Genomic DNA, 23,536 nt, shown 5'->3' with positions numbered 1-23,536 from the left:
TCGATTTTATTGCGAACATTTGGATAAGTTACAATATAATTATATATTAGCAAAATATATTAGTCCGTAGAAAATAGTAACAGTTTTTATATGCAATGGTTCTTACAATATAGCTTGCGATCCGCGCCATGACGCAATCGTATGATGTCCCGTTGAATAATTATCTCCACCCTGGAATCGATAACCGTATACGTATGCACATACACATCGAAATATTTTAACAAACTTTTAATCCCTTTCGGAACAGTCACATTATTACCTGCGTTAGCATTAATAACTCGTCTTGCGTGTCAACGATCTTAACTGGGAACGGAGAGCCCGGAACCAAAACGCCTGCCCAGCGAACTTCGACTCTATAATCGCCCGGTTCCGTCGGATCGTATCGACAGAGTATTATCCGATCCTTTTGAGTTTCTCTTTGCATTTCTACTCTGAATGCTCCTTTAGGTCCACGGACTCTCACCGTGAGTTGGCCAGCACCTGCGCCACGAGTGTCGCAGATAAAACGCGATTGAAACGTTGCTAATACTCCGTGTTCGATTCCTGGCCCATATACTCGTACCTAACAATTCAAAGACATTTTTAACTAGTAAATAAGTCTTTCATTTGTTACTTTCATTAATTAAGTGTGAGAATATAGATTCGAATTTAGTATGTATTTTGAGCCCTGGTAACATAAGACATTTTAAGTTACCTTCGAAGCGTCCGGAGCACCGGAAACACGCAACGTAAAAGGCGAACCTGGAACATGTTCCCCTGCGTATTTAATCGTTAACGCATGCCGTCCAGCTTCCTGCGGTTTTACGTTCAGCGTGAAAGTTGCATCCCCGTGGTCGTACAATTCGCAGTAAGCCACTTTGTGGGGACCAACACAGTGCGCCGTTAATTCGCCTGGACACCGATTTATTTGATTATTTTATGGATTTATATTTCTCTTAAATTATATTAGGTATGTATGACTTTGTTAATTATATTAAAGAAATAATTTGCAGTTTCGAACACAAGGTATTTACCGGGCCCTGCGCGTCTTGTATCGATGAAACTTCTAATTTCTTGTCCAACTATGCCATTTTTTAATCCGTCTCCGGAGCAAATGACTCGCGACGCGTCGGCCGCGCTTGTTACGTTGATTTGCAAAGGACATCCTTTTAGTTGCCTTCCGTTCCACGATACGGTCATCAACAGAGGATCGGGAGTCAGAGGTATGTAACTTGCACGATAAACAGAGTCCCCTGCGCGTCAAAGCAAATACGTAATTTCTAAGGAGAAAATATAACTCATCCACGGAAAGTAAGGATTGTTCGAACAGGGACAAGCTATTCACCTAAGTGTTGAAGCATCACGTTGAGTTCGTTAGTCGGTGAAAAAAGCTGAACTTTCGGCGTTCCGTTGCCAGCTTGAGAACCGTCTATCGTGAAGCTAACCTCTTCGCCACATTTCGCCGATGTCAGTCCCCTTCCTCTTAATAACACACGACTTGTGTCTTGTACCGGTGGCTAGAAATGTCAAATGAAAATAGATACTTAGTGCTATTGTAATAAGTACACTGCGGATTTTATGCATTTATAGCGTATCCAATTATCTGAAATTCAGTATAGTAAAATGTTTGGTAAATTTTTGTATGGTTCTCATATTTTATGTGGGAGTTTATAAAACCTTTGACGCAGTAGAAAAGGTTTCGTTTTTTTTTTCTAGTTTCGGTGGATATGTCTTTAAAAATTCATATTTGCATAAACATCCACAGTCTAGTAATAAATCCCCAAAAACTGATTCAATTGTATACCTCTAAATCTTGAACTATAGCTAATTTTGGTGCTCCCGGAAATGGTATGCCGTTAAATAATATTTCTAAACGATGTTCCCCGCCGTTTAATTGCGGCGCGATAAGTTTCAGTCTGTTGTTCGAAGACATTTCGAAAGATAGCATTTGATCCCCTATTTTCCCAGTGAGCTCCCCTGGTCCAGCCTCAGCAGTGTCGAAACTAATTTTATTCGATGAGTGTAACTTCAAACGCCCAAGCTCGTCGCATACAGCTGACCAACCACCTGAAAACACGAAAACTAAGTAACCTCCAAGAATGAATATAAACGCAACTTTCAAAACCCATTTGCCCACCGATTACGCGAAGATTTCGTGTATCTATGATTTTTGGGTGCCAAGGAGATCCCGGAAGCTGCTGACCCGCAGAAACAACTCGAATATCGAACACTCCAACTTCAGTTGGAACGTAAGAAACGTTCCAAGTGCCTGGATTAGCCCCAGCTTCGACAACCGCTTTCGAAACACTGTCTGGACCATCCACCTACGTAACAAATACACAGGTTTTGGTTTAGTATAACCCATTACACAGAAAAACTTCGAGTAGAAATTGATCTTAGGAGATTAGAAAGTACATACTTGAACTGCCGGGGGACTCCTTGTGCCGGTTACGATAAAATGTGCTGGTTTATCTACATGGCCACTTAACAGGCCTTCTCCTTTTGCGCGAGCTTGTCCGGCTGCATCGACCGCGCATACTAGTGGACTACCAGGTATGGGACATCCTCCTATACGTACGCCATTATTAGTAATAATATAGGTAACCAGTACTTGTCACGTTTCAAGATATTGTCAATGTTTATCTTACCGTATGTGATATTAATCATGTAACTGCCAGGTACACTCGGAGAAAATTCCACCATCTCAGCACCATCGTTCAATGGAGTGACTTGTAACGGAAGCTCGTGACCCAAAGGACTAGTCGCGGCCACGTCCAAGTCTGCTATTCCAGCGTCTGTCTTCATTACTGCAACAATGCATTATTATAACTAACGCGTCCTTTTGCTTTAAGCAAATCATTTTAATGCACTTACTTTTAAATGCAATGTGATCGTGCACAGACACCGTCATAGGACCCAATTCTTGCAGTTTCACTTTGGAAACATCAAAAGCTTGACAAAAAAAGGGCGAACCTAGAACTGGCTTAGCACCTTGTAAAACGTCGATCTTGTACGTTCCTGGGAAGACGAAACGCTAGTTTTCTTAAACAGATCATTAATATTTAAGTCTTCTTTTAAGTCACTATAAACAACTCACCAACAGTGTTTGTAGTGAATTCAGCGAGCAAATTTCCATCCCGATGCTGATAACACCGAACCGGAACGGCATTACCTTGCGGCCCACTGATCACAACGTCGAATTCTTTTCCTGGACGACCTAACGTTTCAATCGTAAACGAAGTCACTTTACCGACGCACGATTGGTACAACCCTAATCCTGTTGCAGTTACTTCTCGTCCTCCAGTTGGACTTCGAACACTTATATCCAGTGGGCTTCCTAAGATAAAACCGTGACGGATAGAACGAAGCAAATAAAAAAATAACAAAACAAAGAATTCATAGATGATTATCAAACCTGCAATGTGAACTTCGTTATATTTTATGTGAACTCTGTGAGGAGCAGCTCGCGTTGGATGAAACACTATCTCATAAACGTTATTATCTCCTTCCCTGACCACGCTGTCAACGTCAGTCCCAGCAGAGCGTACGTTCACACTCAGTTTTCCTGGTCCAGCTTCTTTCGACGCAACCACTGGCGAACATGTTTTAAGCTTCTATATAGTACACACTTTTCATGCACGCAGAAATAATATTACTCATGTTATACCTATAATAGTTCCAGGTCGATGACAAACTACGTCTGACACTTCTTTGATCGTTACCTTTCCGGGATCAAAAGCTTGAAGCGTTTGAGAACTGATAATCTTGTGACCATCGCTGAATATCACACTGTAAGTTCCAACTTGTCGCGTTCGTATTTCAACTCGATACAAATGGGACGATAATTTCGTTAACGTGCATGGAATAATTATACCGTCGGGTCCTGATTAGACATAGAATTACGATGTAACGTTACAAGAAATTGTACGTATAAGAACAGTAACTATAATAGGAAATTTACCTGTAACTTCAGCAGATACAGGTCCTTCTAACCCCGGCATTTCCAAGTCCATGTATGCTATATTGCCGACTCGAATCATGGATGGTCCGTCTATCATAGTACTAACCACTGGACACTTAAATGGACTTCCTAACAGGGAACAATAAATTACAAACTTTACTGCTTGCAGTAATTTATAACCGTCGAAAGAGAAAAACGTTACTGACCTGGTACGTTGTCATCGTTGAAACTAATGTTAACATAATGAGTACTAGTAGTTTGGGGAACGAACGTGACGTCGTACAATCCACGAGCGCAGGCAACAACCTCGGCTTTCACGGTATTGTTTTCCGTACTCACTACTAATTCTAATGTTCCTTCACCAGCTTCCGCGGCGTCAACTGTAAATGTTGTTGCTTGACCTAGCAGTGCTTCGGTAAGACCCGACACGTGAACCTACGCAAATTGTTATTGAGATACCGTATCAATAATTTCAATTTTTTTTTGCAGATGGCTGAGAAATTTACCTTAGTAACATCGTAGATATTGCAGGCAAACGGAGATCCTTTCACATGCTCGTTGTCCACTAATACGCTGATATTATGTCTGCCCACTTCCATCGGTGCAAAGCTGATGTTATATTTTCCATCGACAGGTTCTATCGTAATAGGAAGAGATATACCAGACGGCGGCGTAACGATCACGTCACAATTCGTCGACGCAGCTTGGGGATCTACTGCGAACGACATCAACTGTTTTACAGCTCCCATTTTTAAATTGTGACCCGCTATTATGGCTTGACCTGCGCCGACTACTTTACAGCTGAATGGTGAACCTGCGAAACGTCACAATCGTTATAGAAAAAATGACAACAGTTAAAAGAAACTCTTTATTGCAACCGATACGTTTACCTGGAACAGGTTCCCCATTGAAACGAACGCTAAGACTATGAACAGCAGCTTCTTGTGGCTTGAAATTAACCCTGAACTTCGCGTTTCCTTCGCTTTGTACATAATTTGGTACGTTTTTGCCATTTACGGCGACAATGATTTCGAGATTACCAGCACCTGCTTGACTGGCATTAACTGAAATTGGAAACATGCGAATGATCCCATCGCGCGTGTGTTAAATAACGGCTAATCGAACGTAGGGAACTTACTGCTGAAGAAAACTGGCTTTCCAACAACACCACTATTTATATCCGTCACTTTTACTTTGTCTGCGTTGTAAGCTTTCACTAAAAATGGGCTACCTTCCACATGTGATCCGCTTAACTTTACTTCAACACTGTGATCACCTACAAGTTTGTACATACAAGTTGGTTACAAAAGTATTCGAACACCCTTGAAAACAGAACAACTTTTTTTTAAATTAGTTTACTAAATGAAGTAAACAAAAAATTGAAAAAGTTGCAATACTATTTTCTTCACGATTCCGAACAATTGCAACTTCTTCAATTCTTTCTCTTTTTAACACATTTCTGCAGATGCGTACACAGTGTCTTTATTAGAGGACATACCAACATCTTTTGGAGTAAAGCCTGCAGTGTAACATCCGTGTCCGTTCTGTTTCACGTGAATCGGTAAACTATCCCTAGTGGGTGAAAGAACTTCTACAATAGGTGTTCCTAAAGAAGCGTCCGCTTCTATTGTAAATGTTGTCAGGCGATTCACAGATACTTTTTCCAATCCTTCAGTTATTACTACTTTTGCTGTATCGCTCACCTAGATTTTCAAGAAGATCTTCTCTAGGTTATTCGCACGATTGAAGAATGCATGAAGAAATTGAACGCATTTAACCGTACCTGACAACTAAAGGGACTACCAGGTACATCTTCTCCGTTGAACCGCAAATCCACAGTGTGCACAAGAGGCTCCCGAGGCGTGAAAGATATTGCATAGGTGTGTGGACCTTGTGCTTGAGCAGACGTAGGCACTCGACCACCATTTACTGTCACTTCCAAATTTCCTGGTCCTGCTTGACTAGTTTCAACTGAACCATAAAAATATTCACTGTGTACTATGTATTCTTTGAGATGTATTTAATGTAGTAGAAATGAGATTAATACCTAAGAAAGTTACAGGCATTCCAATAACACCATGTTTAGCATCTTTTACTTTGATAGCAGTCACATCGTAGACTTTGCAGCTAAACGGGCTGCCAACCACAGGAACATTCCGATGGCTTACTGAAATTCTATGTTCTCCAACGACTCTCGGCGTAAATGCTACGCTGCACGTCGTGTCTTTGTTGTCAGTGACCTGAGCTGGTACGGCCTGTCCATTGGGTCCTATCAAGTCCGCCGGTTAGTTGTTTGATACAATTTAGTCAGCCAACTACTGGGGGGATCGGGACACCGAAAGTTGACGACGGGGGGGATTACGTGCGCCCAGCAAGTTCTTTCTTAATGTTAAGGTTTTTAAATTACAAGCAATTTTAATAACTTCCGTCGCGAAAAGCAATCTATGAATTGTTATGACAGAATGGTAGCTGTTGTAGATACACGAGCATGAACGTAAGTTCGATAATTAGTTTACTCCTATTAAATAAATTTGATTCGATTAATACTTGGTTAATACTAGATCTGTTACATGTTTATGGAAAACTTAAATTACGTAAGAGAAAGAATTCAAGCAAACATGTCTCAAGAATTGGCAAATCGGCGAATGGAACCACTAAGCTAGAGATCTATTTACGTATTTTTCGATCCGTTTAACTGAACATGTTCTACTAAATAATAGTTTGGCACGTTGCATAAAAGCGGCTACGCAGGTTTCAATATTCGAAGGTTGTACCATTGTGCCATAATACGTGTAACTAACAGTAATTGTATGTATAGCACCATAAAAAATGGCTGTCACGAGAAATATACAAATACATGTGAACTTGGTTCAATAGTTAGAACGAATACCGCAAACCATTAGTCACCGTTTTGATATTGTTTATCTGCCGAAATGGAACCCAAAGCGTGTATAATACTCTGACATGGTAACCAACGATTAGAATATCATGGAAAAAGCACGAGAAATTATTCGGGATATGATTAGAAGAGCAAGTTAGAAACCCACCACCAATTTATTTAGAGAACTCCGCTATTAAGGTAAGAATGAGATTAGTTTTGTTTGAGAAGTCTAGTAATGTCGTAGTCTGAAAGCTGGCCGACCTGCAACAGAGAGAGAATTGCTCTCAAGCTAAAGATTAAGAAGACAACATTCAGACACAGAGGCACAATTTTCGTGCAAGTATCCACCACAATTTGATACAGAACAAAAATTCCATAAATTGAATACGTAAGTACTAAAAACGTAACGTAAGAAGGTGCTTGTACATACTTTCGGTCGTCGGCGGAACCGTTGTGCAGGAATTGTTTATTATCTTGTAACATTGCTTTGGAATATTAGACTTGAAGGAATAACAATATAACAAAGTGTACGATGTCGATGTGGAGACAGTGATAATTTGTGCAACAATAACAAAGATAAATCTTTGATACGCATGCGGCATATAGATGCTAACGTAACATATAAATACCGAAGAGTGTGAATAAATAATAGAATAAACGAAGCTGATTTACCTTCAACGTTAACTTCTAAATCCTCTAAGCTACCGGCAACATTACTGACTGTAAGATAGCTTTGTCGTCCTAATCCAGCACTGTTTAATGCCTGCCCACTCACTGTTACATGACTATCGCCACCTACCCGTGTTACAATCGGACAGCCTGGCACAGTTCGTTTATTGAACGCTATATTAATTACATGTTCACATGCTTCGAATGGTACGAAACTAACGGAAAATCGAGCATTTCCCTGTGGCGTCACTTGAGTAGGAATATTTTGATTACGAGCCGATATTGTAATCTCTAAATTTCCTTCGCCAGCTTGACTCGCATCGACTGTCGAATAAGAAGGATTTGAATGACGTAGCTTTTAAGACATTCTAATATTATTTCATGTTTAATTTTCCTATTTTTTAAACGTACCAGTAAAATGCGTTGGCTGACCGACACTGCCTCTGGCTACGGGACCGATTAATACTTTATCCGCATTAAACGCCTTGGCTAAGAATGGTGTACCATTTACAGGGTGCCCATTATATTCAACGCTAATTGAATGGACGCCAACGTCTCTAGGAATGAATTCTGCCGTGAAACCACTTTTTATGTCACCCGTTACTTTAACAGGCAGTTCGCTGTTCGGCCCTAAAAAATCAAGCTTTCTGTTATCGTAAAAGCATTTATTAGTATTCTGAGATTTTATACCTATGGTATCTTATATCTATTATCACCAACCTCTTACAGAAACTGCAAGTTCTGCACTACCACTGCCATCGACTCCCATATGGAAGCTGGCAGGCTGATCGACTGGAATTAATTCCAGATGATTTAAACTTAATGTTACTCTGCTTGTGTCGGACACGTTACAAATAAACGGGCATCCTTTTACTGCTTCTCCATTGAATTTGATATCTATGTAGTGTGGTTTAGCGATCTCAGGTGTGAAAGAAACAAGGCAACGTCCACCTCCTACTACTTGAACATGATTGGGTACTTCTCCCTCATTTATTGAGATTTCAAGCTGTCCTTCGCCAGCCGCGCTAGCATCAACTGAAGATTAAAAAAGGATCAAAGCATAAATGTACATTCTTCAGTGAAAATTGTTCCAAAGCCAGGTGTTTTCAATTACCTCGAAATTGGCAGGCATGCCCTACTACAGCACTGGGTACATCGGTAACTTGGATTAAACTGCTGTTGTACACCTTGGCAACTAGAGGTCCTGCCGGTAGCTTTTGTCCCGCGATGCTTACTTCCACAAGATGACTGCCCACATCTGTTGGAGTAAACTGAACACGAAACTCTCCAGGACGTCCTGGTTCTTCCTCTATCCTTGCTGGCAAGTGTCTTTTGGAAGGTGCTAAAATAATTGCAATTTGGAATAACACATTTGTACCTATACGTGTCACTTTAATTATAACATGTACGTATAATATTCTACACTTACTTATAATTTGGACGTCAATTTCACTACTGGTAAAACCAAGAGCGGAGAGCTCAAATAATGCGGGACTACCAGCAGGGACCAATCTTACAGAGTCCCCAATTACTGACATTTTTGGGGCTGGCATGATGCCCACTCGCCACGGTGATCCTATTAATTTAATATTTTCACATAAGAATATTATATTGCAAGCTATTTAAATATGGTATGATAATCTCTTAATAATTAGTAATTAGTTCAATACAGTGAATATCAGAATCTGTTGAAAAACCAAAGAGATCTCTCCACGTAAAATTAAGAGTTTTTGAATCAAATCTTAGTTTCCCGGAAGTGCAACGTGACTCCAATCAGGTGTCCCCTAACCTTTTTATTTATAATAAGGACACGCGCGGATCACAGTAAAAAATACCTTCAGTAAGCACCGCGGGAAAATTTACGAAGCTATATTTATGTAAATGCATGGAAGAAATGATTGTTTGCACGAGAATATAAAAAATCCGAAATATACCTCGATCGCGTCTTTAGTGTCTAGACTGAGAAACCTAAAAAAAACCGCTGAAAACCTTAAACGAAAAAGCTGCACGCAGAAATGAATTAAAATTACGAACGAACGAAATGTTGATATCACGGATGAAACACCGAGAAACACGGAAACCAAACTTATTTCATCAAGAACAAGATTTATACACTTCGATCTCGGCCATAAGCAAGAACAGGTAAGGAGTTTTCACAGTGGCACGCGAACTGATACGACATTATTGAGTATTCGACGCTGTTCGGTGAAGATTGATCGCGAATAATTTCCTCGGGAATCCATTCTGACACGATTCTTGAGACTCGCGATGAGAAGAATTCAAAACAACACTAAAAAAACACCCGAACACGATTTAAGAACCCGCGAGATATTTGTAGCTGTGATTTCTCGGGTAAGTGAACGTCAGCAGATCGCGATTCACGACAGACTTGAACGAGTCGAGCGACGGGACGAGTGTGGTTGCCACTGGATTGCCGCTCAGGCCCAGAACCAGGGCCGTGCATTTCTTGGTGTACGCTCCACAATTTTACTTGATGCATTTCCCTGCAGTGTTTCTTTCGTATTAGATTTCATTAACTTTCATGCTTGCTGAATTATTTGTTACACATATTCGCCTATATCGAGCCATTAAAATTACACTGAAAATCTCTCTTATCAGAAATCTTTGATCCCTGTTTACCTGGTAATCCTGAGAAAATCGACTCATTTTTCCACCGGGAAATCAATTACCAAGGAGTGACAACGAATATGTTGAAAAAAGATGGCGAATGAAAGAAGTGAAAAATTCGATTAACGCTTTGAAAGATGGGAAACAATTTTTGGATGAATAAATTTTTTACCTTGATCTATTGAAAGTACAATTTCTGGACAATAAACAGGGATCTGTTGATTTCTATTTCGTATTTAAGGTTTCCCCGCGACAGGATGGACATTGGCGCGGGGCCTGGAAGACATACGATACGTCTATGTTCTCCCATTCGTTTCTTGTTCGTTCGACCAGCTACACCTCTTCTACCTATACCAATACGTTTACAGGATACCTGATCTGCGTATTTCGATACCTTAAGGTCGGCCGCAAATAGAAACCTCGCTGTTTTCATTCGACGCGGATCTACTTTTTCGATGCAGCCGAAGGGATAATTCGTATCCAATGAAAAGTATTAGGGAAGGAACAGTGCAATTTTCTATGCATCGTGATTCTACTTAACAATCGGGTTTCAACGGGAACGATCCACTGCGCGAATCGAATAAAAGACTGGACACGCACGTATGTAGGTATGCAACGAGACTCTGTTTAGAAAATACGAGAAATGCGCGCTAAGATTCTACGAGGAGAGGTTCGTGTCCCATATTCGATTTGAAAAATATTCAGGCAAGCATAACTCATGACGATGGACTCTTTCTTCGAGCACTTACAAGTGTGGTACAAGTAACTGATAATAATTAAACAGACAACGACAGTGAGTCGCGATTCTCCGACACCGAGAAGAACGAAACAACAACTTCTAACCGTCCTGTAATGACCGTAGGAATTACGAAATTAATGATGCCTTGCATTTTGCAACGCACTTGCATCCTCGTATTCCGTTGAACAAGGATAAACAGAGAAGCACAACGTGGGTATCGCGTATACATCTGAGAAAGACGTCAAACGTCAGCGATTTGTGTATTCGGTATTAAAATGACATAAAACTTTTGCCGTTATAAAAGAGACAAACGCAAAAGGGAAAACGAATTACGAATCGTATATCATCTAGATATACGGAACATGGTTTTTTTTCACGGATCTTCGTCTACGTCGATAACATACATCGATATATCGATGTAATAGCTGTTTTTCTCATTCCGAATCGCTTTGCGCTACATTCATAACGACGGGAGTGTTACGTCGAACAGACTGTGGGCTTGTGAGTCGCTGCATTCCCCGACATAACGGGTCATACGGAAGGTGGTAACTCGTTCCAAAATTTTCGAAAGAAAACACTTCTACAGGTATTACCAAGCACCCATGTCTCTTCTCTTGTTCTTTACGTGAAATATTTATACGTAAACACAGTCAGCGAGAGACGACGCCTTCGAAAGTGGAAATACTATTCTTATGCGTGATCAATTCGTTCCGAACGAGACATGCTGCTCAAGCAGGGACAAATCGGAATCAATTGAATCGAATATGTGCACGACCTATACCGTGTTGTTTTATCAAGTAATCGTGATTCATTACCACAAATGGTGCCTCTATTGGTATTGTTAACGATATCACAGACTTTAGTTTCTATTTTCCGGTATTCGAAGAAATATTTCTCTCGAATCAGCCAGTCTACACGCAGAAAAAATTACAGGATGTACATTGCTCGAATTTTGTCGATCTAACCTAAATGGGCACGTTAAATATGGCATCATTGTCAGGCAAATCAGCATCGCTGTTGCAGCTTCGAGCCGTTCAAGTCACCGAAAGCGACCGAATTACATAAGAATGAGACACTACTTCTTTTACATCGTGAGTAGATGCGTTTTACTCTGTGGCTCGTGTATAATTAACACGTAATCGGTGCTTTCATAGTCGATGCGTCGTATTCTTATCGAGCGTCACGGTGATTTGCGCATCGCGATTAAGCGGAATGGTTTCACGTATGCACGCGTCACGATCGTTTCGTTTCAACACACCTGGTGCGTTTTCTACCGTTGTCGAAATTTCGTCGATTACCGATTTATCTCTGGTGGTTTGTGTCAAGTTATCGCGCGATCGATCGAGACACTATCCCTCTTTTGAAATTACTCAAAAGAACGAATACAGTGACAACAGGCCCGGTGGAAATGTTCACAGTGAGAGGATGGATGAAGCGAGAAGAATAGAGAAATCGGTAATAACACGTTTGCCAGGATGAAGCGCGTAAGAACGCATTCCACGTGTCGCGACAAACCGTACCCCAATTCCATAGGGTGTCCCGTAAATGAAACGTGAACCGAACACGATTACAAATGGCATTTGTTATTCAAAGGCATGGTTAATTATTTTCTAATGAACTTTAAATTGAACTAACTTAATAATTCTAACTTCGTCTGAGCAATAAACACCGTTATCCTGTTTATGACGTGTTTTCAAGACATTAGCTATTATTCTCTGTAAAAACTTTAAGGGCTGTGCACACTGCAGTCGTTATAATTAATAATTAATACGACTAGAAAATTTGTTCAATTATTGATCATTACGAATGGATCTATACTAGATGAAAAAAAAAAACTCATTTATTTACGGGTGTTCTGTGTGAAATGATTATTGCATACGGGAAACTATGCATCCAAAATTCCAGCGTGAATGGGCGAAGATCATTATGGGATGCGATCGCGAGCAGTTACGCGATTACGTTTACAATCTACGTAGGCAGAGGCCGACTATCCTCGCTCGTAACCAAATACGTCTGCGAACGTGTAGCGGCTCTGACATCGTGACCACACCTACGTTCTCTATGATATTCCTTTTCGGTTGGTTAATGTACGTACATTAAGGGGAACACATCCCGTTAAATTCCGCTACATGAAAACTGGTAACGTGTATTCAACGTTGCGTCGATCATCCGTAACGGTCGTAATTTCAAATATCATCGAAATGTAACGATTTTCTCACGAGGCGGGAATTCCGTTTTTCGAATCGCAGATTTTCCAAACAGTCCGAAAGTGAACACGATATCGGTGAATGTCGGTGGGGGGGATCAAGAATTCCTATGGGACGACCTTGACCATTGTTGTTGGCTCGGGTTAAAACAAGAAATACGTAAGTAGGTACTTACACAGATCTGTTTGGAAGGGATCGTAACGGAATTCGAAACATTCCGATGCTAATACCGCGCCGGTGATTTAGAAGTGGAACGGGGCTCCAACGAACGTCTTTACGATATTGTAGGCCACGTGCGACGCGTGGTCACGATTGCAGAATGCACTTTTCTACATGCCACTTAAATAATGTTTCTTTGTGTGTAAACACTGATGTATTCCGAATCCAATTCTATGCCGTTTTAGCTCCGAGTACCCCCAAAAATAATCAAATCCAATAGAGATGATAATTTGCAATTTTTCTTTCTTTTTTTTTTCTTCTTTCGCAAATAACAATTTCTATACGAAATTATATAGTTATCTTGAATAATAAAAGATTACGATAGGTTTATATCTTCTGAAAGAAACCGTCGTTGTCGCAGGGAATTCTTCGAAGAGAACGCTCAAACACTGTGCGTCCAATAAAAACACGCAACGGAATTGCTGAAGTGGTACCGGTGTGCATTATGCTTCGTTAGGTAAACGAAAGGAAAAAATATTCAGGAACGTGAAGAAAACGATGACGTCCGGTATATGTGTCAGTGGAACATCACGTGGATGCGTGAAATCGCAAGTCAACGACCTGACCAATGACCTGTTGACTCGGAGACGCCATAGGTGCTTGGGAACGCGGGGAAATTCAAGGGAATCCGCGTGAACAAATGAGAACTATCGTCGAATGAACTTCCCCTTTGAATTATCGAGTTCAACAAAAGTTTGACATGTATAGTGGACGTAAACGAAAGTTGCATAATAGTTATTCTAACAAATAAATCAATTTTTCAATTCAATACCAGCGTACAGTCTTACTCGTAAAATTCTATGAAATAAATAAATACGTGGCATCAGGAAATTCCTTTTTTAGTTAATAAGGATCCACTATCCCAATTCGAAAGGGCAGTCGGTTGAATATAAAGTAACTATTATTTCACAGGGGGGGGGGCAATGATATTTTTTATTCGATCTCAAAACACACAAACATTTTAAAGTTTAAAAACTAGCGATGTCGAGAGTAAAGCCCGTGCACGATTTCTGTTTACACGAGAGGTTATGGTTGTAAGCGTATGAGGCAGTCAATACTCTTAATGTATAAAAAAAAAAGAACACTTACCGGGGACCAGTTCGCCGTTGAACGTCATCTCTACCAGGTGTACAACAGCTTCATGAGGTACGAACGATGCTAGAAATCGTTGGCTACCCAATGCCCTGACGAAACTAGTCACATGGCCGCCATTAACCAGGATCTCTAAGTTTCCAGATCCAGCTCTAGAACCGTCAACTACAACACGGTACAATGGTTTACAGCGTAAAGTTATCTCGATTTCGTTTTGCGGGAGGATAGTATTTTGTCGGTAGGTATTGTTCGATACGCACTTTCAAATTCCACGGGTTGATTGACCACGCCATTCGGAATGTTCCCAATTTGGATAGCACGTGCATTGTACGCCTGTGACCTGTAATTGCGTAACACAATTAGATTCCAATCGTAAATCATCGCTGATTCGATCAGTACGTAGCGTTATTGATCACTTATACTGCGGATTTTATGCATTTATAGCCTGTAGGTCTCTGTGAAACGCAACGAAGGACAATACTTTCGTCAGATGCAACGAGTTTTCTACTTCCTTTTGGACCCAATAAGACACTTAAGGGAAGAAAGAAATTCCTACTTTTGTTTTTCTCTTTATGAACGACCTTCTAAAACGTGATTTTGCATAAAAATCCGCAGGCTATTGATTATATACCTGAACGGAGATCCCGGAACGTGCTGACCGTTTACTAATATTTGAATCGTGTACTCGCCAACTTCTTCGGCGGTTACAGCGTACGTTAAACCTCGAAGAGTTGACTTCTGAACGGGGATTACCTTTCCGTTTGGACCTGAAATTCAATGTTACCGTGTCAAGAAACGTTACGTCACAGTCTTCAATTTCCGTCAATTACCAATCACAAACGGCGAAACTTACCAGACACGTTAACGGTTACATTGTTCGGATCTACGCTGGGATCTACGGTGAACACGGTCGGCCTGTGAAGTGGCAACATTTCCAGGGCACTTCCTGTTACGAGTACGGAATTCTTGCTTTGCGTTGCCGCGTAACCAGAAACCCCATTATTAAGATATCGATGATCGTGTACGCCGTCCGTGGTGTCCATACTTTTGTAATAATTATTATTCTTATTTTTAAGAATACCGTGGGTCTGCGTTCGCGCGTTTGGATTTTCATTGTTGTACTTCTGTGACGGAGAGTAATCGGCACTCGTAAGTTTCTGAGACGACGTGAAATTCGAGAAGCTGTTGTTAGTGTGCGTTGCATTCCTCGTGCCGTAAGCCTGAGTGTTTTTGTAATTGTTGTTCAAATAACTGTGGTTGTTCGTGCTTTCGGCAGTGGGGGAATTATTGGTCAAATTGGCAAGGGATTCTAAGCTACCGTAAGACAGCAACGACTTCGTCTTTTCGATGGCGTCCCAGGAATCTCGTCTGGAGGTTCCGCCAACCATCGACGACACTCTCACGTTGCTGCTGGTGTCGATTGCTCCGTTATCCATAGAACCCCTTCTGTTAAAGCCGTTTTCTCTGTCGTTGTTTCTTGGGCTGAAGCTTCTGTTAACGGGACTCTGCGTCGGGCTACGATACGCCATTGGGCTACGATTCGGCGATCGTGATCTTTTCAGAGAGCCAGAATTATAAATCTCACGAGTCTCTTTGATGATAGGAGAAGCCAATCTCGGGGCATGGGTAGTCGGGCTTGGATTTGGCGAACGAGAGCTGCTTACTGTATTAGATACGTATATATCTTTCGATTCCTTCAGAAGATTAGGACTTTGCACGGTAGGTGATGATCTCACTTGATTGTACACAGTGCTGGAATTCATTTCCTTCGTTTCCTTTATCATCGACGGACTATGGAGATTCCGTGAGACTGGACTCTGACTGTGATTCGGTGATCGAGTACGATTGAACGACGTCGACGCGTAAGTCGAACTGGAGTTTTCTACCGAATAATTACTCGATGTTGTCTTGTACGTGGAGGTAGCCTGACGAATAGGAGAGTAGTCACGGACGCGTTGGATCGGACTCGATGATTTGTACGCGGACGAAGAATACGTTTTCTGAACAGGGCTGGACCGATCGGCTCCAACGGATACGTTCAATCCATTCATTCGTCTTTCCAGCGAGGACAGCTTCGACCTTTCGAGACTGGACGTTGACTCCTTCGATCTTCTCGATCCCTTTTGACTTCCCACTCGAATGGAGAACGGGGAGCCTCGAACATCGGAGCCGTTGAAGTACACGTAAACTCTGTACTTTCCAGATTCGGACGGAACGAACGAAACTCGGTATCTCATGTGCCCGTAATCTTCCATTCTGAAAGGTACGGACTGCTTGTCGTGAACCAAATCTATAATCACATCGCCAAGACCTCCGGTCCCCGTTGCGTCCACGATAAACGAGAACGGTTGCCCAGGTACGGCGCCGTCCGTGTCCATCAACTGAAAACGTTTCCTCGAGATTGTAGGCGTTCAACGAAGAAAACGAACGAATTCACGAAATAATGTAGTGAAATAAATGTTCAATCGAATGTTAATTTGGTATAAATTTCAATAATTCCCGATACCAAGTGGTAGAAGGCCCTTTTCCTACGCCATTTTTTCCCCTAGTGAAAGCAGAGTTTGCTCGTGTGTGTATGTACCTTTATCCCGTTCGGATCGAACACGAAACAAGTGAACGGTCCGCCTTGAATATGATTTCCCTTATGAGTTATCGCGATGCTCCATTCTCCCGTCTCGTCGGGTTGAAAGGTCGCGGTGTGCACACCATCGTTCTCTTTGACCGGACACGATAAAGATCTCCCGGTCGGGGACCATGCAGTCACGTCAATGCCATCATGACTAGTTCCTAAGAAATCAGATCATTTGTAATTATGTCGAGCTTACGTCGACGTAACTTATATCCATATTTATCCTCTCAAGCATTACGCTCACCATAACTGTTGACTAGAACCTCTACGATCGATCCTATAGCGCATGGATCCATACCGGATGCTTTGATTTTGGTCAAGGAAGGTAGAACTCTAAAATAATACGGACATCCGTCTACCAATTCTCCGTCGTTATATACCATTAACTGAAATACAGAGAGAAAGTGGAATTATAGTACCGATATACCTTCATACAGATATACTTAATACAGATTCCTCTCGATTATCGTCCCGAACTCGGGTCAGCGCAGCACAGTAGTTAATTCTTTTTAAAAATGGGACAAAAATTAGAAGAAAAAAAAATATTTTGTAAATTGAACCTTATGCATTCCAATTTCGGTAGGTATAAAGGTTCCCTTCCCATGAACTCCGTTCCAAGCGAGCCTGCATTCGATTCGTCCGCTGGGACTGATCACTTCGCCCCGTACTTCCCTCGTGTTTACTTCTTTGGTAAGCATTTCCAGCTTGAAATGCGCCTACAGACATCGCGAAGACAATTAAGAAAGCGTCTTTGTCGAGAAGCAATTAGAAAGACTCGATGGACATATAGTTTTTAAGGAACAATCGGTCCAACTAACCGGTTGTTGCACTCTAGCGGAAGTGCTGTCTATGTGTACGACAATTTGTTTGCACGCTTGAGGGCGAGGCTTCACCCACTGGAAGTATGCCGCATACGCCATCACGCCTAAATGTTCCACGTTCTGATCGGCCATGTCTTTCGCCTTGAGAATAGGCTCCACGCCCAGTTTCTTGCCTCCGTCGATACCTTCGAGGGGGGAAAATATGAAACGAACGTTACATCATCCCCGCGACAAACGTATAATACACCTGTACAACTCGTTTTTCACTGATTGAACGTCGTAAATGTATATTTCCCGGTTTACCCATTTGATTGTTATGCTCCCATGCAGACGGGTCGGTGTCGATCTTCTCGTAAGCTGGTGCCGAACCGCCTAAATTCCTCACGATCCCGCACAAAACTCGGCCGTCGTTCCAATCGGTCTGTAACGATCGCATTTCGTCTAGTTAGAAGAACGTTCGCGGGTATGATCCTCTCGAAAAACAAAGCAACAGGTGGAGTATATTAATACTTTAAAATTCTGCACAGTGTGATGAGGTAATTGTGTGTTGACCCATCGTAACGTTGCATGAAAACCGGGCGAACCTTCCTTCATGAAGTACGACAAGTAGGTCATTCCCGATAGTTCGTCCAAATATGGAGACGCAAGGTACTCTGGTTCCAGTACCATCGGTATATCGAATTCACGCTTCGATATTTCCATGGCTTTTCGGCAATTGTATACGCTGCAACAGACAAAGAAGACGTTCTTATCGATTGCCGATTTTTGTTTTTTTTTGCTAAACCTCAAATGGCTTAACAAAAATTCAAATTAACATTCAATAGTTTTTTCTTTGTTCGTACCTATCGTTGGGATCGAGTTGGCGCCAGTGGGAGAACAATCCTGGTTGACAATAATTCAGCAACGCGCTCAGGTACACGCCGGAGTTCCAGTCCGTCGTGAAATTATTCACTCTGCATTCTGGCAGGACAGCCTAAAAAAGAATCAATGAATTCGATTGAATGGGGCTAGGTCACCAGTTGCAAATGAACCGGGCCGATAAAATCGAATCCAAATCGATACGATTATACGTTCTATTTCGACGCTGTGATTATAGTCGCGACGCGGTAAGGTCACTCTCTCGTGCAGTTACGTGTATATACTGACCTTGAGCCAAGCGAGCATGAGTTTCCTTGGAGGGAACTTGGACTTGCCTATTTGGTAGCGTACAATGAGCGACCATATCAAGCCAAGGATCAATTTCAAATTTCCATTGACGATGTCCACGTTGCCTACGAACATACACGCGTACAGATCAAGTTTAAAAAACAACGTTTCGTCCTTAATACTAAACCTACCGAACCTTTTAAAAAGATCGGAATTAGGGAAAACCGGCGATTTGACCGGTCGTGGTAGGTTTGTTAACTGCCTTAGACCTAAAATAGGCGTTTTTATCTGGGAATCACCTTCTCAACTAAAGAATTGTTAATGTTTTATCGAATAAAAATGTAATCCTTTCTCGTTTTACTTTACTTTCATCGTAAAATTTATAATAGGAGCACTTGCCCTGCGTTCGACGTATATACTCGTCATTGTCTGGTTTTAATTACGTATCCCGTGAGGGATTTTTAAAATTAAATTCCGCAGTTGCCTTGTTAACTTGACCTAAATTTCCGTGGGAACAACGATGAACTCGTTAAAGAGACGAATCGTTCGCGGACAGCTGAGCGGCATTGTACGAAGAGGAGCTGCCGATACACGGTCCGCAATCAGGAAGAGATTCTGGTTGAATTTCAATCCGATTTCAATCGATGTGCACGCCCGTTACGGTAATTACGCAATTACCGCATATTTGCTCTCTGTTCGAGGTTCGTTGGAACGCGCGGGATGCGTATACACTCGGTTTATCGTTCGATGCATCGCATTTGCCGTTCGCACGCCGAGAATTAATGCACGTAGATACAGAGTCGGCAATGGTAGACGGAGTGTATAATCTGTAATGGGTCTTCGAACAGCCTCGTAGGCGCCGATAGAGCGCAAGAAAGGCAACGACCTCCAACTACGATTTGCGAGCCGTGACGTAACAACTACGTACAGTATTTTTTTCTCGCATCTGAACGCGTAACTGCTCTGCGTTCGAAGCAGGCATTATTACAGTTTACTGGTTACGAGTGAACGCTCGCGGTGCATCGATATGTTCCGATCCACGCGCGCAGAGATTTATGTAACTCTTGACAGGGGCAGCAGAATCAGCGGCACGTGCCCGATTCTGACCGTAAGACCTTTTCCTCTGTACAGGAGTGGGTACTTGTAGGCCTGGATTAAGAAACTTCGTGGCCCAGGACTATCAACATTTTCGGGGGGCCCCTTGGTTGAAAAACGGGGGGTGGGTGATTTTTTATAATACCACACAAGAAAATACATAAATCGGCAAAAATTGAAATTTGTTTTAAATAAAATTAAATAACTTGTAATCATAACGAAATGGAAGGGTTCAGAACGGGGCCCCTCTGGAACGTTGGGTCCGGGGCTACAGGCCCCTTAAACCCTACATTTCTTTTTTTGCCGCTCACGCAATAGGTATACTCGACCGGTAAACAAAACGCTGCGTATGTGGGTTATCTGTGGCACGATTATCTCAAGAAGGCGTTACGAATGAAATTATGAAACACAACGGCAGCGACCCAACGACTAGTCAATCGAAGGATAGTTTGGACAATTATACAGTTGCGAAGAAAATGGCGGGAACATTTTCAGTGGACTACGCATTGCGATTGGTATCCAATGCTATCGCGGGAACTCGGCTGGCAGTCTTACGCTCTGATTGGTCGGGATTTTTCGTTAATATCTCGTTAACAAAGCCTCGGATAACATTTTTGTTAAAGAAAAAATTGTTTCAAATCGTCCAAGGAGTTCCTCGTTTTTGGGAGTCGAAGCTATTTTGGGACACCCTATATATTTCTATGTCCTATGTGTATAGCCAACGCTGCTCGTAAAACTGTGAATAATGTCGCGAATAACCGCGCGAATCTCTACTCACCGATGTTAACGAGTTTCACGCCGTCAGCCTCGATAGCCTGAAGCGCCGTCGACACGTTTTCCAAGTGATGATGCTGATTCGCTGGTCTTGGATTCCATCGAGGCAATCGTCGATTGGTGAGAACCTCGACGAGGGCGCAAAGTCGCGTGCCGTCTCGAAAATCCTCCGCAAGATCGATTACAGGGCCGTCCGCAACATCCGCGGCGTGCTTCAAGTGCTCGTTCACCCAGTTCCTAAACGTATTCGCCTGAATCTCCACCCATAGATCCTCGTGGCCTTTGATCGGCATCCCTTTGGCCGCCGTGCCTTCCGCGGAACGAGCCACCAAGCCCACCAGTTGCTCCGGTCGTAATTGTTCGGTCCTTTCCATCGTCGTTTCTTCTTCGTTTTTCTACAGAATCGCACGATATCGTCTGACTAATCGCCAACGACGTCGTCATCGACGGTAACGACACCGACTATCGTTAAAGTTCACCGTGAAACCCGATTAATCAAGCCCGCCAAGAAGACAATTGAACGCGAACCCTGGGTCAAGTGGGCCGATAAAAGCCACGAAGAATTGTACACGGGGTCAGCATCGAAGCCGAGTTTCCACGCCAGTGTACCCTCGGGAATAAATTCTGCTTCCGCTAGGGGAAATACCGGCGTAGGGGTAAGGGCCTCCTACCACTTTGTAAATTCACTTCAAGTAATGAAATAAATATTCAAGTCAATGTTAATTTGATATACGTTTCAGTAACTTCCGAGATCAAGTGATAGGAGGCCAATCCGAGCAATTCTCCCGGAAACATAGCCCCTCCAATCATCTCACGATTTTCTCCACGAGCCGATTCGTCTGGTTGATCGGGATAGTCTCGTTACTCTCGGGAAGATTTGTTCGTTAAAAATTTCACACGGTGAAAGTGTCTGCGCAGGCACCTGTTACTGCGTGTTCGATAGTCGAGGATGCATCTTGGGTTTCGTAGCCCCGTTTAAATGTAGAAGCACAATGCATGTAACCGCCGTTTCATTTCGAATTCATGAAATCTTTTACAGTTACAACCGGGAGAAAGGAAACAAGAAAGCGTAGAAATTATGCTCGTAGATCGTCAACGGTTTTCTTCCTAGATGAAGAAAATAAATTAATGGAACTGCGTAGAAAAATCGTCCGACTTAAGGCAACGAGCTGCATAACCTCTTAATATATCCTAAAACGGAGAAAAGATCGAGGCACGATCAGCGTCACGACCAACGCATTATGATGATGTATTTAACATGACATCGACTGCACGTGCCAACGGCATTGCTACTCCGCGCCACACCATGCTATGACGTCACTGTTTGCCTGAAAACCTTGTCCGACCGGCAAAGCTTGCGTAAGTGCGTAAAAATTGCCGAACGGACTATTCGAACGCCGCGTTATTCCATGGAAAATATAGTCCAGGATTGACAAGTCACGAATAAGCCTACTAAAAAAAAAAAAAGAAAAAAAAACGTACCGAACGAAACACGCGAGTTGGTATATTGCGTCGCGAATAGATATCCTCGTAATATTCGAGAAACACCTACGATGACACTTTCTCGGTGAATGGGATAATTAGAGATATTCGCGATAGCACCGTAAATGGGGCATGTAACGATGCAACCGCAACAGTTGCGTGGAACGCGATTAATTACAGGAACATAAAAAGCGAAACGCGTGAACCTCTTCTAGAACGTTTCCTGGGAAACTTCGATGATGAGGCATGGATCGATATCGGCATTGTACACTTGCTGCACGCACGAAATTCAATTCTTTCGCTCACACTTTCACCGGAATTTTGTCTTTCCAAATTTTATTCACGATTCGACCACCTTTGTCAACGTTTCGGCGCTGGTGACAAACACATTTAACCGTCGCGTACCGAGTATAGATCGATGCGACGTGTCAAAATCCAATGATCGATACACAATACCTCCAGGTGACAACACAAGTGAACAATTTGTAACGAAAATTACAACGGAATCTTCCAGAGACCAATCCTCGATTGGTCATCCGTCGACGAATCGGCCAATCGGAATCCTCGTTAAAGGGCGCGATTGGGGCTCGAATTATTCAAAGAATACACGGTGGACGAGTATTTTGAAAAACCTGTGCCGTAAAGAATGTCGTGCCGGCTTCGATACGTCGGAGAAAAATGTTTGGTATGTACACTCGTGCGCGCGATCGAGGTTGTATGAATGTTTGGCATGCGAACTGATATTTACGTCGGGCGGTCTCTCTCGAGGGAAGCCTCTTGAACACCAAATCCTCCTTTATTCCTTCGTAATCTTGGGACTTCTCTGTCAACGAAGCCTGTTCCACACGTCGACGATGCCGAGTGATAGTTTGATGTTGCGGTGAGCTACGCGAGAAACGCCATTTTTGGACGTTGCACCTTGCCGGATCGCACCGTTTGCCGACGAACGTCGTTCGAACTTCGAAGTGCGTGAGCTCACTGAACCGACGTGAAAATCCCCTTCTTCGCGGCTTGACGCGGCGGTCGCCTTCCGAGACCGTTGGGGAACAGAGGCACGCGATCGTAACGAATACGCTCCTGTGCCTACCTGTTCGCGGGCCCCCCTCCTCTACCTTTTCCTTCCAGTATTCCCATTTGCAATGGAAACGAATGATTTTCAATTAAAAGCAAGGAATACCTGTTCAAAGCGACTTCCATGCACCGCAAATAACGAT

The 23,536-nt window shown here is 42.5% G+C and overlaps 1 protein-coding gene across 1 annotated transcript; it reads right to left on the bottom strand.

Annotated features, from left to right (window-relative positions):
- LOC107193626 (filamin-A) lies at positions 1-23,286 on the bottom strand. The gene is made up of 40 exons (XM_015583113.1): positions 23,071-23,286; positions 20,845-21,235; positions 18,972-19,096; positions 18,668-18,798; positions 18,336-18,549; positions 18,129-18,246; positions 17,823-18,010; positions 17,565-17,720; positions 17,249-17,390; positions 16,957-17,162; positions 15,229-16,756; positions 15,007-15,142; positions 14,636-14,715; positions 14,373-14,540; positions 8,920-9,066; positions 8,605-8,832; positions 8,211-8,525; positions 7,902-8,120; positions 7,494-7,814; positions 5,988-6,209; positions 5,724-5,911; positions 5,439-5,643; positions 5,079-5,216; positions 4,831-5,004; positions 4,447-4,754; positions 4,147-4,375; positions 3,941-4,069; positions 3,647-3,862; positions 3,395-3,571; positions 3,077-3,316; positions 2,854-2,997; positions 2,628-2,786; positions 2,399-2,547; positions 2,117-2,303; positions 1,784-2,046; positions 1,325-1,496; positions 1,014-1,232; positions 695-891; positions 260-562; positions 1-171 (listed from the first exon to the last, which is right to left on the bottom strand). The coding sequence occupies exons 2-40, from the start codon at positions 21,212-21,214 to the stop codon at positions 103-105; spliced, it is 8,880 nt and encodes a 2,959-aa protein (XP_015438599.1). The 5' UTR covers positions 21,215-21,235; positions 23,071-23,286; the 3' UTR covers positions 1-102.
- Positions 23,287-23,536: the final 250 nt, after the last annotated feature.

Source organism: Dufourea novaeangliae, unplaced genomic scaffold (assembly GCF_001272555.1).
Source record: "Dufourea novaeangliae isolate 0120121106 unplaced genomic scaffold, ASM127255v1 scaffold6, whole genome shotgun sequence".
Taxonomy (NCBI): Eukaryota; Metazoa; Arthropoda; class Insecta; order Hymenoptera; family Halictidae; genus Dufourea; species Dufourea novaeangliae.
The sequence above is the reverse complement of the archived record's forward strand: the minus strand, read 5'-3'. Positions and strand labels throughout refer to the sequence as shown.